General features: G+C 47.6%; 1 protein-coding gene across 9 annotated transcripts in view; it reads left to right on the top strand.

Annotated features, from left to right (window-relative positions):
• Positions 1-13007, top strand: part of SUGP2 (SURP and G-patch domain containing 2) — a 32763-nt gene that overhangs the window by 204 nt on the left and 19552 nt on the right. For 3 of the 9 annotated variants that reach the window (XM_060630721.3, XM_060630723.3, XR_014136609.1), the window contains 3 exons: positions 1526-1657; positions 5296-6900; positions 10379-10499. In XM_060630721.3, coding sequence (XP_060486704.2) covers positions 1537-1657; positions 5296-6900; positions 10379-10499 — 1847 coding nt within the window. In that variant the 5' untranslated portion in view covers positions 1526-1536. The other 6 variants (XM_060630717.3, XM_060630718.3, XM_060630719.3 and 3 more) reach the window with 6 other exon arrangements.

Raw genomic sequence — 13007 nt, 5'->3', positions numbered from 1 at the left:
CGTCTGCCTTGTAGAAGCGAGCAGCGCGCCTGCGCAAGAGGACTTGGCGGCGGCCGCTTGCGCCTGCGCACCAGAGCTCGGCGGTAGCTTGCGCGTGCGCGGCGCGGCGCTGCGGAGACCGTTGGCTCATTTGCATGTCCCCGCCTCGCGCGGCGGCGGCGGCAGCGGCGGCGGGTGAGGAGCCTGAGGCAGCGGCGGGGGCGGCTCCGCGCGCGGTGGGTCCGGGGTGAGGCCTGGGCCCGGGCGTCGTCGGTGGGCGGGCCCCGGGGTGGGAGGCTCGGGCTCGGTCCCGGGGGCCGCGGGGCGTGATGCCGCGAGCACGGCCCTCGCGCTGCGCATCGGCGGCGTCCCGGCCGGGTCGGCCTGGGGGGCGGTCTTCGGCCTCCCAGGCCCGACGCCCCCTTTTCTTCGTCGTCGGAGGCTAGGCGGGTAGGAGGCGGGCCACGCCCGAAGGGTTCTTTCGTCCATTCATTCCACCCAGCCCGTGCGGGGATTACAGCAGCCAGCCGCTGTATCGAGCCCTTTACCATTTTTTACCTGGTTCACTCCCCACAGCAGCCCCCACCACGAGCTGCCCATTCCATGGATGGGGAAATGGAGGCGTAAAAAGGTTAGGTCACTCGATTTGATCCGGAGCCCCCTGGCTGGGAGACCTTGCCCTTCGATGGCACCGAACAAGGGGCGCCCCAGGAAAAGGCTTAAGGATGAGCAAAGGGGGTGATGGGTGTAAGAAGGGACTATGAGGTAGGGCAGGTTTGAGTCTTGAGGTTGGATGTTTCAAGATGGAAGGGGTATTTTGGTTAAGGAGGTAGCCGCTGGATTCCTCATTGTTGCTTCTCCCGTCTTTTTCCCGTCGGCGTTCAGGGCTTTGTCCCCACTACCAGTGCCCTGTTTGCCAGGTCTCCGTCTGGGCTGTCTGACCTTGGGTGGGTCACTTAGCCCGAGTCTATCTTTTCTTCTGTATAGTGTCGTTTATAACAGCACCCGCTTTTCACCGGGTTGTTGGAAGAAGTAAACGAGATTGTGAGAGTCCCTTTCCGACCAGAGGACCTGGTACAGAGCAAGCTCTGTGTCACCAGTCAGGGACTCCTCCACTCACTTGTTGGTTGAGAGGCTCCTCTCAGAGGGCAAGTCAGTCCTCAGATCCTCTTTGCGTGTCTGTGAAATAGGAAAATAGAAATGGGAAAGATGGCAGCTCTCCTAAAGATCCCACGTGCGAGGGGGTATGGTCCCGCCGCCTACGCTCTTACGTGCAGTAGCCCCAACAGGTAGGGATTCTGAGGAAATGGGCTCAGAGAAGCAAAATAAATTGTCTAAGGTCACAATGCTTGGTTTGCTCCTCAGCCAACACCCCTGTGCACTCTGTGAGGGCAGAAGCCCCCGTAGAATAATCTGGCCTCCCTCTGCAGCACCATGTTGAGTTACCGATTCCTTGTCCTGTTACTTTGAGGGTTAGGTGAAATAGAGCGGGCCATGTGAGCTTTAGTTGTCATTCTTAGTGTCTTTTTTTCCCCTCTCACTACAGGTCAGAGAAACATGGCAGCTAGGCGAATTGCACAGGAGACTTTTGATGCTGTTTTGCAAGAAAAAGCTAACCGATATCACATGGACCCCAGTGGTGAGGCCGTAGGTGAAGCTCTTCAGTTTAAAGCTCAAGGTGAATTAAAGTGCTTGGTTTCTTTGGTGGGAGGGGAGTTACGGGGCATGCTTTTAGGGTCAGGGCAGCAGGATATCGGTACCTTGGGCTCACTCTGGAGTTCTTCTGATCCTGCCTTCCTTATCTGTCAAGGGGACATAAACTCTTCTCTTGGCCCCCCTGTCAGCTCATCCTGCGGAAGTGGGTATTGTCATTCTCTGAAGCTTCTCCGCCCCAGGCATCCTCCCCCACCTAAAGGAGGGTTCTTGAATCAGCCTCCCGCCTCCATCCCCACCATTGCTGCCCAGATCTGAGCTCTTACTAGTTCTCACCTGGATTATTGCAATAATCTCCTCAACAGTCTCTCGGCTTCTGGCTTCATTCCCCTTAAGTCTGCCCTCCCCGCTGATCTATTAATGCCGGCCTTGCTGGGCCAAGGCCCTACTTGGACTCTTGGGGCCCCCCATTTTGGGGTCACATCGTCAGACAAGTACGGGAGCAGCCAGGTAACAGTGATGTGTGCGAGACAAGGGCATGGGAGGCTGCCAAGTGTAGGCCCTGCCTGAAAACCTTCCCTTTGCAAAGTTTTGAAGCGTCATGCCAGCAGAATAAAAAATGGTGTGCGCGGAGTTTGTAGGATGACGGGGAGGTTCCTCACCGCGGCGGGCGCTCGAGGGTCGCAGCCCTCATCTCCTGCCTTGAGGCTCATGTTTCAGGGACACTGTGCTGCCTGTCCTTGCCTTTGAATCCCTCCCCAGCCCAGCCTGGTTAATTCCCTCAGGCACTAAGACCCAGCTGGCTGGTGCCTCCCCCCTGGAAGCTCCTGCAGGTTTTGAGGTTGGTTTGGTTGTTCTTCCGAGTCCTAGGCCAGTGTGCTGAGCCCTTACTTTTCTGAGGTGGGCCAGCCTCCCCCAGGCCTCCTTCAGGTCAGTGCTGCTCGCCGCGCCCACCCCTGAGCCAGTCTCCACCGAGAAACTTCCTCAGTGTTGGTTGAGTGAATTAAGTGCTTGGGGTAGGGATAACTTGCGTGCTTTGGATGTGGAGAAGCTGGAGGTTAGAAGCTGTCTTCAGCTTCTGAGTTTTTAAAAATTGCTTGAGTGGTACACAAATACATTCCCGTTACGAAGGGTTGGAAGAATTATAAAGTAGGAGTAAAAATTCAGAAGTTCTTAGCTGCTTCCTTAGCCCTCTGAAGTAACCGTATCTGTGTCACCACAGATTTGTGCATCCTTCGGTTCTTCTAGTGATATGTTCGTGTAATCCTGAATACTTACATGTTGACATGTGTACTCACATGTGTATATGTGTATACTTATACATATGTGTACACACATACACGTATATGTGGAGATTTTATCTTTACCTAGAGACTCAAACATCAATACGTATCTTAGTTTTGTCAAGAAAAATGGGGGGCGGGATCTGTACTCGGAAACCAATAGGATGCTGGATGGTTCTGGAACCACCACTTTCTCACAGAGCTAGCTGTGTGGTCCATTGGTCAGCCTTTCACTGTATCTGCTCTAGTCTGCATTGGTTTACAAGGCATTGGAAAATCCTGTTGTGCAGACTCCAGCCTCTACCCTTCCTTTAATGCTGTGCCCTATTCATGCCATCAATAGCTGTCAATACCAGGATTATCCCGGTGGATTTTGCTGGAACATCCATATCCACTCTTGTCTTTTGTGGTCAGTTCCTTGAGCAGCAGCCAACGAAGTCATCCCTTTACTCCAAACCCCTTCATGGCTTTCCATCTTGTTCAGAGTAAACTGTAGAGTCCATCGAGGGCCTAACTTGATCTGGTACTCCTGTTCACATTTTGTGTCATAGTGGTTCTGTAACTTTGCCCTTTGTTGGAATTATCTGGGGACCCTTTAAAAACCTTTCTGCTCAGGCCACACCCTCTCCTAATCAATTAAATCAGGATGCCTGGGGGTCCCTAAGGGCTCCAGTGTACAACAGAATCTAGGAGCTGCCGTCTTACTGCTTTGCCCCTTGTTCCTCTGTTCCATTCTGGCTACACTCGTTCCCTGCTAGTCCTGCTGCAGGGCTTTGTGCTCATGCTCCCTTGGCGTGGAAGGCTTCCTCCATAACCGCGCGGTCTGGCCTCTCACACCAGGCCTCTGCTGCTCAGGTACATTGTTAGAGCTACCCACCTTGATCAGCCTGTCTGAAAATGGCTTCCCCTGTTTGTGTTCCTTCCTGCTGGATATTTCCTATTGGAACACTTTCTTACATGTGATGGATTTTTGTTTGTTTGGCTCCCTCAACTGATAAATCCAGGAGGGTAGAGACTTTACTGTCTCCTTTCCTTGCTATAATTACGTTGCCTGGAGCGGTGCCCATGCATATTAGTTGCTTAGTAAGTACTTGTTGAATGCATAAACTTGGGTTTATATAAAGCTTTAGCTTCCTGTGGCCTCTTGGCCCGTTAGTTCTTCCTGGTATCTTTCTCTCTCTTTTGACTTCTTGACTAGGTAATAGGTTCTGATTCACAAGCTAGAACGTTAGGAAGCTACTCTGCAAAGTCTCCCTGAGGTCTGCTGTTCCCATATGCCCATAGTTCACTTCTTTTAATTATTTAAATTTTTTAAATTTTATTTTAGAGAGAAAATGAGCGGGGGAGAGAGAGAGGAGAGATTTCAGCAGCCTCCACACTCAGTGTGGAGCCCATCCTAGGATCATGACCTGAGCCAAAATCAAGAGTTAGTTACTTGAGGGGCGCCTGGGTGGCTCCGTCGGTTAAGCGTCCGACTTCAGCTCAGGTCACGATCTCGCGGTCCGTGAGTTCGAGCCCCGCGTCAGGCTCTGGGCTGATGGCTCAGAGCCTGGAGCCTGCTTCCGATTCTGTGTCTCCCTCTCTCTCTGCCCCTCCCCCATTCATGCTCTGTCTCTCTCTGTCCCAAAAATAAATAAACGTTAAAAAAAAAATTAAAAAAAAAAAAAAAAAAAAAGAGTTAGTTACTTGAATAAGCAAATGCAAATCTAGATACCTATTTTTCTCATTTCTACACACACTGTTCAGTTTTCATTATGGCCTCTCTTGCTGTGGCTTGTTTAGCTTCTGTGTCCCCTCTTAGTTCCTTTGTTATTTCAGAAGATTGGTTGGCCCAGTGGACCTTTCCACGAGGAGCCTATCTGCCACCTTTGGGTCAAGTGCTCCGCTGTGGTCGGCTGTGGGGTGTGAAGTGTCAGCCGTGGCTTCTGCCTCAGTGGCACTGTGGTCCAACACTCCTTAGACACAGGGAGGGCAAATAGCCTCCTGCAAACCTGTCTTCTGTGTGGTAGAAGTAGAAACATACAAGCGCTCCAGTTTTAGTAAAGAAGCCCAGATTATTTGGGGACCAGACACCCTTCCGTTAGTTTAAAAGAAGATCCCTACAGAGCCCGGACAGGAAGGCCAAATAAGTGAGGGGCACTTTTGCCCAGCCTCTGTGGACTGTCATCAGGGCATGTGTGTGCCCAGTGGTTGTAGGTCTTCTTCTGTTTTTATAAGTAGTAAACCCAGATTTCTAAATAAAGCCACACTTATTTTAAATGTTGGAAATAAATACTGCGCTCTGGCAGATAAAGTCCCCTTGCTGGCTGATGGTCTGTGGACTGTTTGCAGCCTCTGGTCTAAATTACCTTTGTGTTCTTCTTTGGATCGTTTATTTCAGATCTTCTAAGGACAGTCCCACGAGCCAGAGCAGATATGTATGATGACATTCCTAGTGACAGCAGATACACTCTGGCTGGATCTGTAGCCCACCCTCGAGACACTGGGAGAGAAAGCCTGAGAGGTGATGTATTTCCAGGACCTTCTTTCAGATCAAGCAACCCTTCTGTAAGTGAAGACAGCTTCTTTCGCAAAGAATGTGGCCGGGATCTGGAATTTTCCCACTCTGATTCCCGAGACCAAGTTTTTGGCCACCGGAAATTGGGACATTTCCGTTCTCAGGACTGGAAATTTGCACTCCGTGGCTCTTGGGAACAAGACTTTGGCCACCCTGTTTCTCAAGAATCCCCCTGGTCGCAGGAGTATAGTTTTGGTCCTTCTGCACTACTGGGGGAATTCGGTTCCTCCAGGCTGATTGAGAAAGAGTGTTTGGAGAAAGAGAGCCGGGATTACGACGTGGACCGTCCAGGGGAGACAGACTCTGTGCTGAGAGGCAGTGGCCAAGTCCAGGGCAGAGGCCGGGGTCTAAACATCGTTGACCAGGAGGGGGCCCTTTTAGGAAAGGGGGAGACTCAGGGCCTCCTCCCATCTAAAGGGGGAGTTGGAAAGCTTGTCACACTAAGAAGTGTGAGTACGAAAAAAGTACCCACTGTAAATCGTATTACTCCCAAAACTCAGGGCACCAACCAAATCCAGAAAACCACCTCAAGTCCTGATGTGACCCTGGGGACGAACCCAGGGACAGAAGATATCCAATTTCCTACTCAGATCCCTTTGGGGCTCAGTCTGAAGGATATTCGGCTCCCCAGAAGAAAGATGAGCTTTGACCTCATAGATAAGTCTGATGTTTTTTCGAGATTTGGGATAGAAATAATCAAATGGGCAGGATTCCACACCATAAAAGATGATGTTAAATTTTCCCAGCTTTTCCAGACTCTCTTTGAACTCGAAACCGAAACCTGTGCTAAAATGCTCGCTTCATTCAAATGCTCCTTAAAACCAGAGCACAGAGATTTTTGCTTTTTTACTATCAAATTTTTAAAGCACTCTGCTTTGAAAACACCCAGAGTTGATAACGAGTTTTTAAATATGCTTTTAGACAAAGGTGCTGTGAAGACCAAAAATTGCTTTTTTGAAATCATAAAGCCCTTTGACAAGTATATAATGAGGCTTCAAGACCGGCTTCTGAAGAGTGTCACACCCCTCCTCATGGCCTGCAATGCCTATGAGCTGAGCGTCAAAATGAAGACCCTCAGCAATCCCCTGGACTTGGCTGTTGCCCTGGAGACCACCAATTCTCTCTGCCGGAAATCTCTAGCCCTCTTGGGACAGACTTTCTCCTTGGCCTCTTCTTTCCGGCAAGAGAAAATCTTAGAAGCGGTCGGCCTCCAAGATCTAGCTCCCTCTCCTGCCGCGTTTCCAAATTTTGAGGACTCTACTCTGTTTGGAAGAGAGTACATCGATCACCTGAAGGCCTGGCTGGTCAGCAGTGGGTGTCCCCTCCAGGTCAAGAAAGCCGAACCCGAGCCAACCCAAGATGAGGAGAAAACGGTTCCTCCTACCAAACCCGAAGTCCAGGCCACGTCTCCAAGTGGGCTGAGTGATGGTAAGGAGAGCAGCGAAAGTTCCTATTTCTTGTGATTAGTTTGTTTGTCATGTTTTCTTGTAATGTCTCTTATTTTCTTTGAGATTTTGACACAGAATCTTTTAGCCAACTGGAAACATCAGAATTTTAGTAGAAAACTCCGATTGGCCAGTGTACATGTCTGCCATGCATTCTGTAAGCATATATTAGGAATCTTCTGTCTACCACAGAAGTCCTTAGATGTTTCTGGGTCACAGACTCCTGATCAAAAGCTGTGGCCCTGGTCAGGAAAAATGCACATGTATTTGTACACAATTTTGCCTCTGCCTTCTGGTGGGTGTGTGTGTGGGGGAGTGTTGTACCATTCTGCAGCCAAGGTTAAGAAGCCCTTGTTGTTAGAGCATCCCCCTCTTTCCCACCCTAAGGTATTACTAGCGGGGAAAGTAAACACTGGGCTCTGTCTCTGGGGAGTCCCCAGGCTCTTAAGGGACAGAAATGATAAAACCCAGCTTCTCCTGTGCCAGGATTAAGGGGGATGGAAGAGATCCCAGCCCAGGGGAGTTGGGGAGGCCGTGTTTGAGCTGTGTCAAGGGACTGGCAGAGATTAGCCAGGTCTGCCCAGGTAGTAGAAGCACCTTTCTACCCTGAGTGACTCAGTTTTCTAGAATGGCTAAAGATCGATAGATCACTTAGGTACATCTGGTGACCTGCAGTTAACGAATCAGCTTTGAGGAGGTTCCAGAAAGGCCAACAATGAGGTAATATAAACACTGGCTATTTGGTATCCCTTCTCTCTCCTGCTTAGCGCCCAGGATGAATGCTGTCATAGTCCAGACCTGACCCAGAAATCATGAGCATTATGTGGTGGCTTTGTGACCGGCGAGGAAGCACTTTCCCCCCTTTACCTCCGGAGGAGGAAGTCCTTTTCCCCCCAAGACAGTTTTCACCTTCCATTGCCCCAGCCATGTGGGAAAGCCTTATTTGTCCCTGAATCTCTTTACTCCCCTATACACTTATGGAACCCTGACTACATCAGGCACAGAGTAGGTCCCACTATGGATGGGCAGCCACACCTACCTCTTGGAGAGGGAGCCTTCCAGAAGTGGGCTCAGGACCCCTCCTTCACACACTCCCCAAAGTGGGGGAGTGGAAAGTCAGTGTAATGTCAGTACTGAAGAACTTTTTTTTTTTTTTTTTAACATTTTTATTTATTTTTGAGAGACAGAGACAGAGTGTGAGCAGGGGAAGGGCAGAGAGAGAAACACACAGAATCAGAAGCAGGCTCCAGGCTCCAAGATGCCAGCACAGAGCCCGACGTGGGGCTTGAACCCACCAACTGTAAGGTCATGACCTGAGCTGAAGTCGGATACCCAACCAGCTGAGCCACCCAGGCGCCCCTCAGTACTGAAGAACTTTGTATGAAAAAGTCTCCCATAACTTAAAGTTGCCCACCACCCTTCCCTGGTTTTGCTGCTTCACAGGTTTGCCCGCAGCTGCTGTCTTGCTGTACTGAAAACACTACAGTCTGTTCTTTTACAGGACTATCAAAGGTCTTTTTCTGTGTTTCTACAGCAATTGCTGCATCATGCTTCTGACCTAACGTAAATTACCTCACCCTTCCCTTGATGTGGGACTCATGCTGCCTTTTACTAGAGGCCTCTGAGGCTAAGCAGAGGCGGGTTTCCTAGTAATTGACATCTGCAAGCCTGGGCTGTCTGGACAGCAGGTAGATGGCACCAGAGCCCATGTCTTGTGGGGCACTGCTCTGCTGCTGCTTCCATTACTGTTAGAAATGCTGAGATGACATCTTCGGTTGAATGCTTTGATGACTCTTCCTGTTATTTTTTAAGTTCTCTGTAGAATTTGGTCTCAAGAGGAGGATTATGGGGCCAAAGCTGGGGCCCTTGCTTGTGGTTACCTTCTCAAGAGGTGGTTGTAGTGATCCAAAAGTCGTATTGTTTTTGAAAGCTTCTGACTTTGAACTCTTACTCCTCTGTAAAGTCATGTAAAACTAAAAGTTCTATAAAATGAGAGCCAATAATCAAAGGGGAAATACTTGCAACAGCACGACAATTGAAGAATCAATTTATCCGGTGTAAAAAGCTTACACTGATATTTAAAATAAGCTCAAAGCTGTATCTTGGACATAGGCAAGGACAGGACAATGCAGTTAGTTACTCGACACAACAAACAGGCAAACCTCTCCAGTTCAGGAGTGGTTTTGGCAGATTCTTTTTTTGGTTTTAAATATTTACCTTAGTGCGGAAGCAGGGGAGGGGCAGAGAGAAAGGGTGACAGGATTGAAGCAGGTTCTGGGCTGACAGCACAGTGCCCGATGTGGGGCTCAAACTTGCAAACCGCAAGATCATGACCTGAGCCAAAGTCGGATGCTTAACTGACTGAGCCACCCAGGTACCTCCTGGAGTGGTTTTTATCAAATGACCGAACAGACCATTCTGTGATATTAAAATTAGCAAATATCAGAAAACTAAATAAACAGTCTTATTAATTGAGGGCACAGATGCTCTTCTGTGTTGCTGGCGGCATTGTAAATTAAAATTCATATTGAAGGAAGTTTATACTTTGGGAAATGCTTTTCTTTTCATATATTCAAATATTTTCTATGAACATCTACCTTAGGGCCACTCCCTTTTTTGATTAGGGAATTTTGTTTTGCAAATTTATATATATGTTTTCTGATTATAAAGCATGCATATTTAAATTTTTTTTTTTAATGTTTATTCATTTTTGAGAGACAGAGCATGAGCTGGGGAGGGGCAGAGAGAGAGAGGGAGACATGGAATCTGAAACAGGCTCCAGGCTCTGAGCTGTCAGCACAGAGCCCAATGAGGGGCTCAAACTCATGGATCAGGAGATCATGACCTGAGCTGAAGTTGGACCGACTGAGCCACCCAGGCACCCCTACATGTTTATTTTTTATAGCTAAAGCACAAAGAAAATGAAGTCCCTGGTAAATCTACCGTTCATAGATAACATCTATTAACATTCTGGAATATTTCCTTCTAATCTTTTTTACTACATGTCTGTATTTATATATCTTTTCTTACCTCTTTTATATTGGGAATCATAACCTAAATATTTTTTTTATGTGTTTTATACCTAGACATGTTTTATATCTTTTATATTTTTTCCTGAATGTGAACATTCTAGTTAAGCGATACATGAAAAACAGAATTGAGTTGCTGCAAATCATTTCCTTCTATAGAATATATGCATACATTGCTCTGTATAGTCATCGTGAGCTTGTGACTTTCTTTCCTAGTGTTTATGCTGTTCTGTCTTTTGGGAAGATATTTTACATATTGGTTTTTAAAATACTGTGCTGCTTTCCTCTTTTCAACGCTGGTTTCTCGGGAATGAGGATTTTGGTCACTGGTGCCTGCTTAAGTTCCATCCTAAGCCTCTGGCTCTGTCCTGGTTGTCTCAGGCCCCACGCGGTCCAGTGCGTTTCTCAGAAAAGCCCTTTTGTGTGTTCCAGCGGTTCCTCAGCGAGCAGATCACAAGGTGGTGGACACTATCGACCAGCTGGTCACACGTGTTGTCGGGGGCAGCCTGTCTCCCAAAGAGAGAACTCTTCTCAAGGAGGACCCTGCTTACTGGTAGGTCTTTACATTTTGGCCCTCCACATCCCTCCCATAGAACACACGGCAAACTCGGTGTCGTGATGGTATCCAGTGCAGAGGGTGAGTGAGATATCTGTTTTGAGCATTGGTATTTGCCAGTGGGAAGAGCATGAGGGAGGGTCAGGTTCACCTGCATTCAAGCCCTGGCCCTCCTGCAGGCATGCCATGTGGCCTTCTCTCATCCGGGCACGGAACCTCTCAACCCTCTGCGCTGACTTAAGGATGAGGTGAGGGGTACATGCACAGAGCACATGAAGATAAGGAATGTGTCACAGCAGTTGTTTGTGACTTGTTGCTACTGTTTGTTAAACTCTTTCCTTTTGCCTTATTCACTCTTCACGTGAATAGAACAACTTTTTAAAATTAAAGTTTTGACCATAAATATAGTGCTTTTTAGTGGAAATCAGGAACAACAGATAGTAGAGGGAAGCCACCTGTGTGCCCACCAACATCTACTGACATTTTTGCGTGTTTGCCTCCAGTCTTCCTGCTCACTGTGGGCTGTTTGGGTTTTTGTTTAATGTAGCTGTGGTTTTACTATGATCTGTCCTGTTCTCATTTTTATTTGTATGTATGTATTTATATGTATTTTTCCTGCTCCTTTTAGAGAACACAGGAAAATGCTCATATTCTTTATTCTTCATAAGCGTTTTCAGAGAGCTGCATTTACACTCCATAGAGAAGGTGGCCAGAGTTTAGCCATTCCTCTCTTACTGGATTTTCAGAATGATTTTGATTATATACTGTCTGAAACTGCTTCAGTGAATCACTTAACGTCTCATATTTTCTTATGTGTTTAGGATTATCTCTCGATTAGATTGCTGCAAGTGAAAAATATTTTAAAAGTGGCATATGCCCTTTGTAAAAATAGAGAAAAGTAAAAAGGTAAAGATACCATCACTCACCTCCACCGTTTCTCCCTCTTAGTATGTCCTGCGTTTCAAATGTAACATCACTGTCCCTGTTAATCGGTGGTTGCACTCCTTCTGTCGTATGCAGGTACCATAGCATACTTGACCATTGCCCATTGGTGGGTTCTTAGATACTTAGTTTTTCCCCACTGTAAATACTATTACGATGAACAACATTTTGCTTGTATTTCTGTCTACATTTCTGGCAGTTTATTAGGGGAATATCTGGGCATGAAATTGCTGGGCTAAAGACAAAGTTAACTTTAGAGGCTTTGATCTCGGTCACTGTTTCTCAGCTGCAGCATGATTGACTTCTGACTCTGGATAAGCCTCTGTGGTGGGGACTGTCCTGTGCTTTGCAGATTATTTAGTGGCATCCTTGGCCTCCCCCAGATGCTGGATGCCAGTAGAATCCTCCCTCCTAAATGCTACCCACCTGGGGCAGGAGTTGTCCCTGGTGGAGACCGTCGATCTTTATCATCAGGTTATTTTTTGTGGGTTATCTGTCCCAGTTGACACTCGCTATCCTCTGTAAGCATGCTGTGCCCTCAGCTGTGTTTTGACTTTGAGATAATTTCATAGTGTGATGTTTTACCTCATATTCCTTTGTTAATTAACAAAGATTACACATTTCCTCATGGTACATCTAGTTGTAGTTTCTTTTTTTCAATGTCTATTCAGGCCTTGTCTGATCAGCATTGTACCTATACTGGACTTAGTATTTTTTTTTTTTTTTTTTTTTTTTTTTTTTTTGGTAACATTTATTTATTTTTGAGAGACAGAGAAAGTGTGAGTGGGGGAGCGGCAGAAAGAGAGGGAGACACAGAATCCAAAGCAGGCTCTAGGCTCTGAGCTGTCACCGGGGAGCCCGATGCAGGGCTTGTACCCATGAACTGTGAGATCATGACCTGAGCCAAAGTCAGATGCTCAACCGACTGAGCCACCCAAGCGCCCTGCCTTCTTTTTTTTTTTTTTTTTTTTTTAAGTTTATTTATTTTGAGTGAGAGAGAGACCAACCATTAGGGAGGGGCGGGGGGGTGGGGCAGAGGATCAGAAGTGTGCTCTATGCTGACAGCAGAGAGCCCGATGTAGGGCTCAAACTCATGAACCATGAGATCATGACCTGAACCGAAGTCAGATGCCCAACCTACTGAGCCACCCAGGCGCCCAGGACTTAGTATTCTTGTTATTGTAATTACTAAAGATGCTTGAAAGGCATAAATTTCCATGTAACAGTACCAGAGGTTTGGTCTTAAGCAGCATGAAGGGGAACGGTTGGATCTTATTTGGTTTTATTTTTACAGAATTCTTGCACTCATTTGGATTATTTTCATGTTTAGAATGAGGTGAGCATATAACTTAAAAGTTAAAAAAACAGGGGCGCCTGGGTGGCGCAGTCGGTTAAGCGTCCGACTTCAGCCAGGTCACGATCTCGCGGTCCGTGAGTTCGAGCCCCGCGTCAGGCTCTGGGCTGATGGCTCGGAGCCTGGAGCCTGTTTCCGATTCTGTGTCTCCCTCTCTCTCTGCCCCTCCCCCGTTCATGCTCTGTCTCTCTCTGTCCCAAAAATAAATA

Source organism: Panthera onca, chromosome A2 (assembly GCF_046562875.1).
Source record: "Panthera onca isolate mPanOnc1 chromosome A2, mPanOnc1 haplotype 2, whole genome shotgun sequence".
Classification (NCBI taxonomy): domain Eukaryota; kingdom Metazoa; phylum Chordata; class Mammalia; order Carnivora; family Felidae; genus Panthera; species Panthera onca.
Note: the sequence above shows the minus strand (reverse complement) of the source record. Positions and strands in the feature narration are given on the sequence as shown.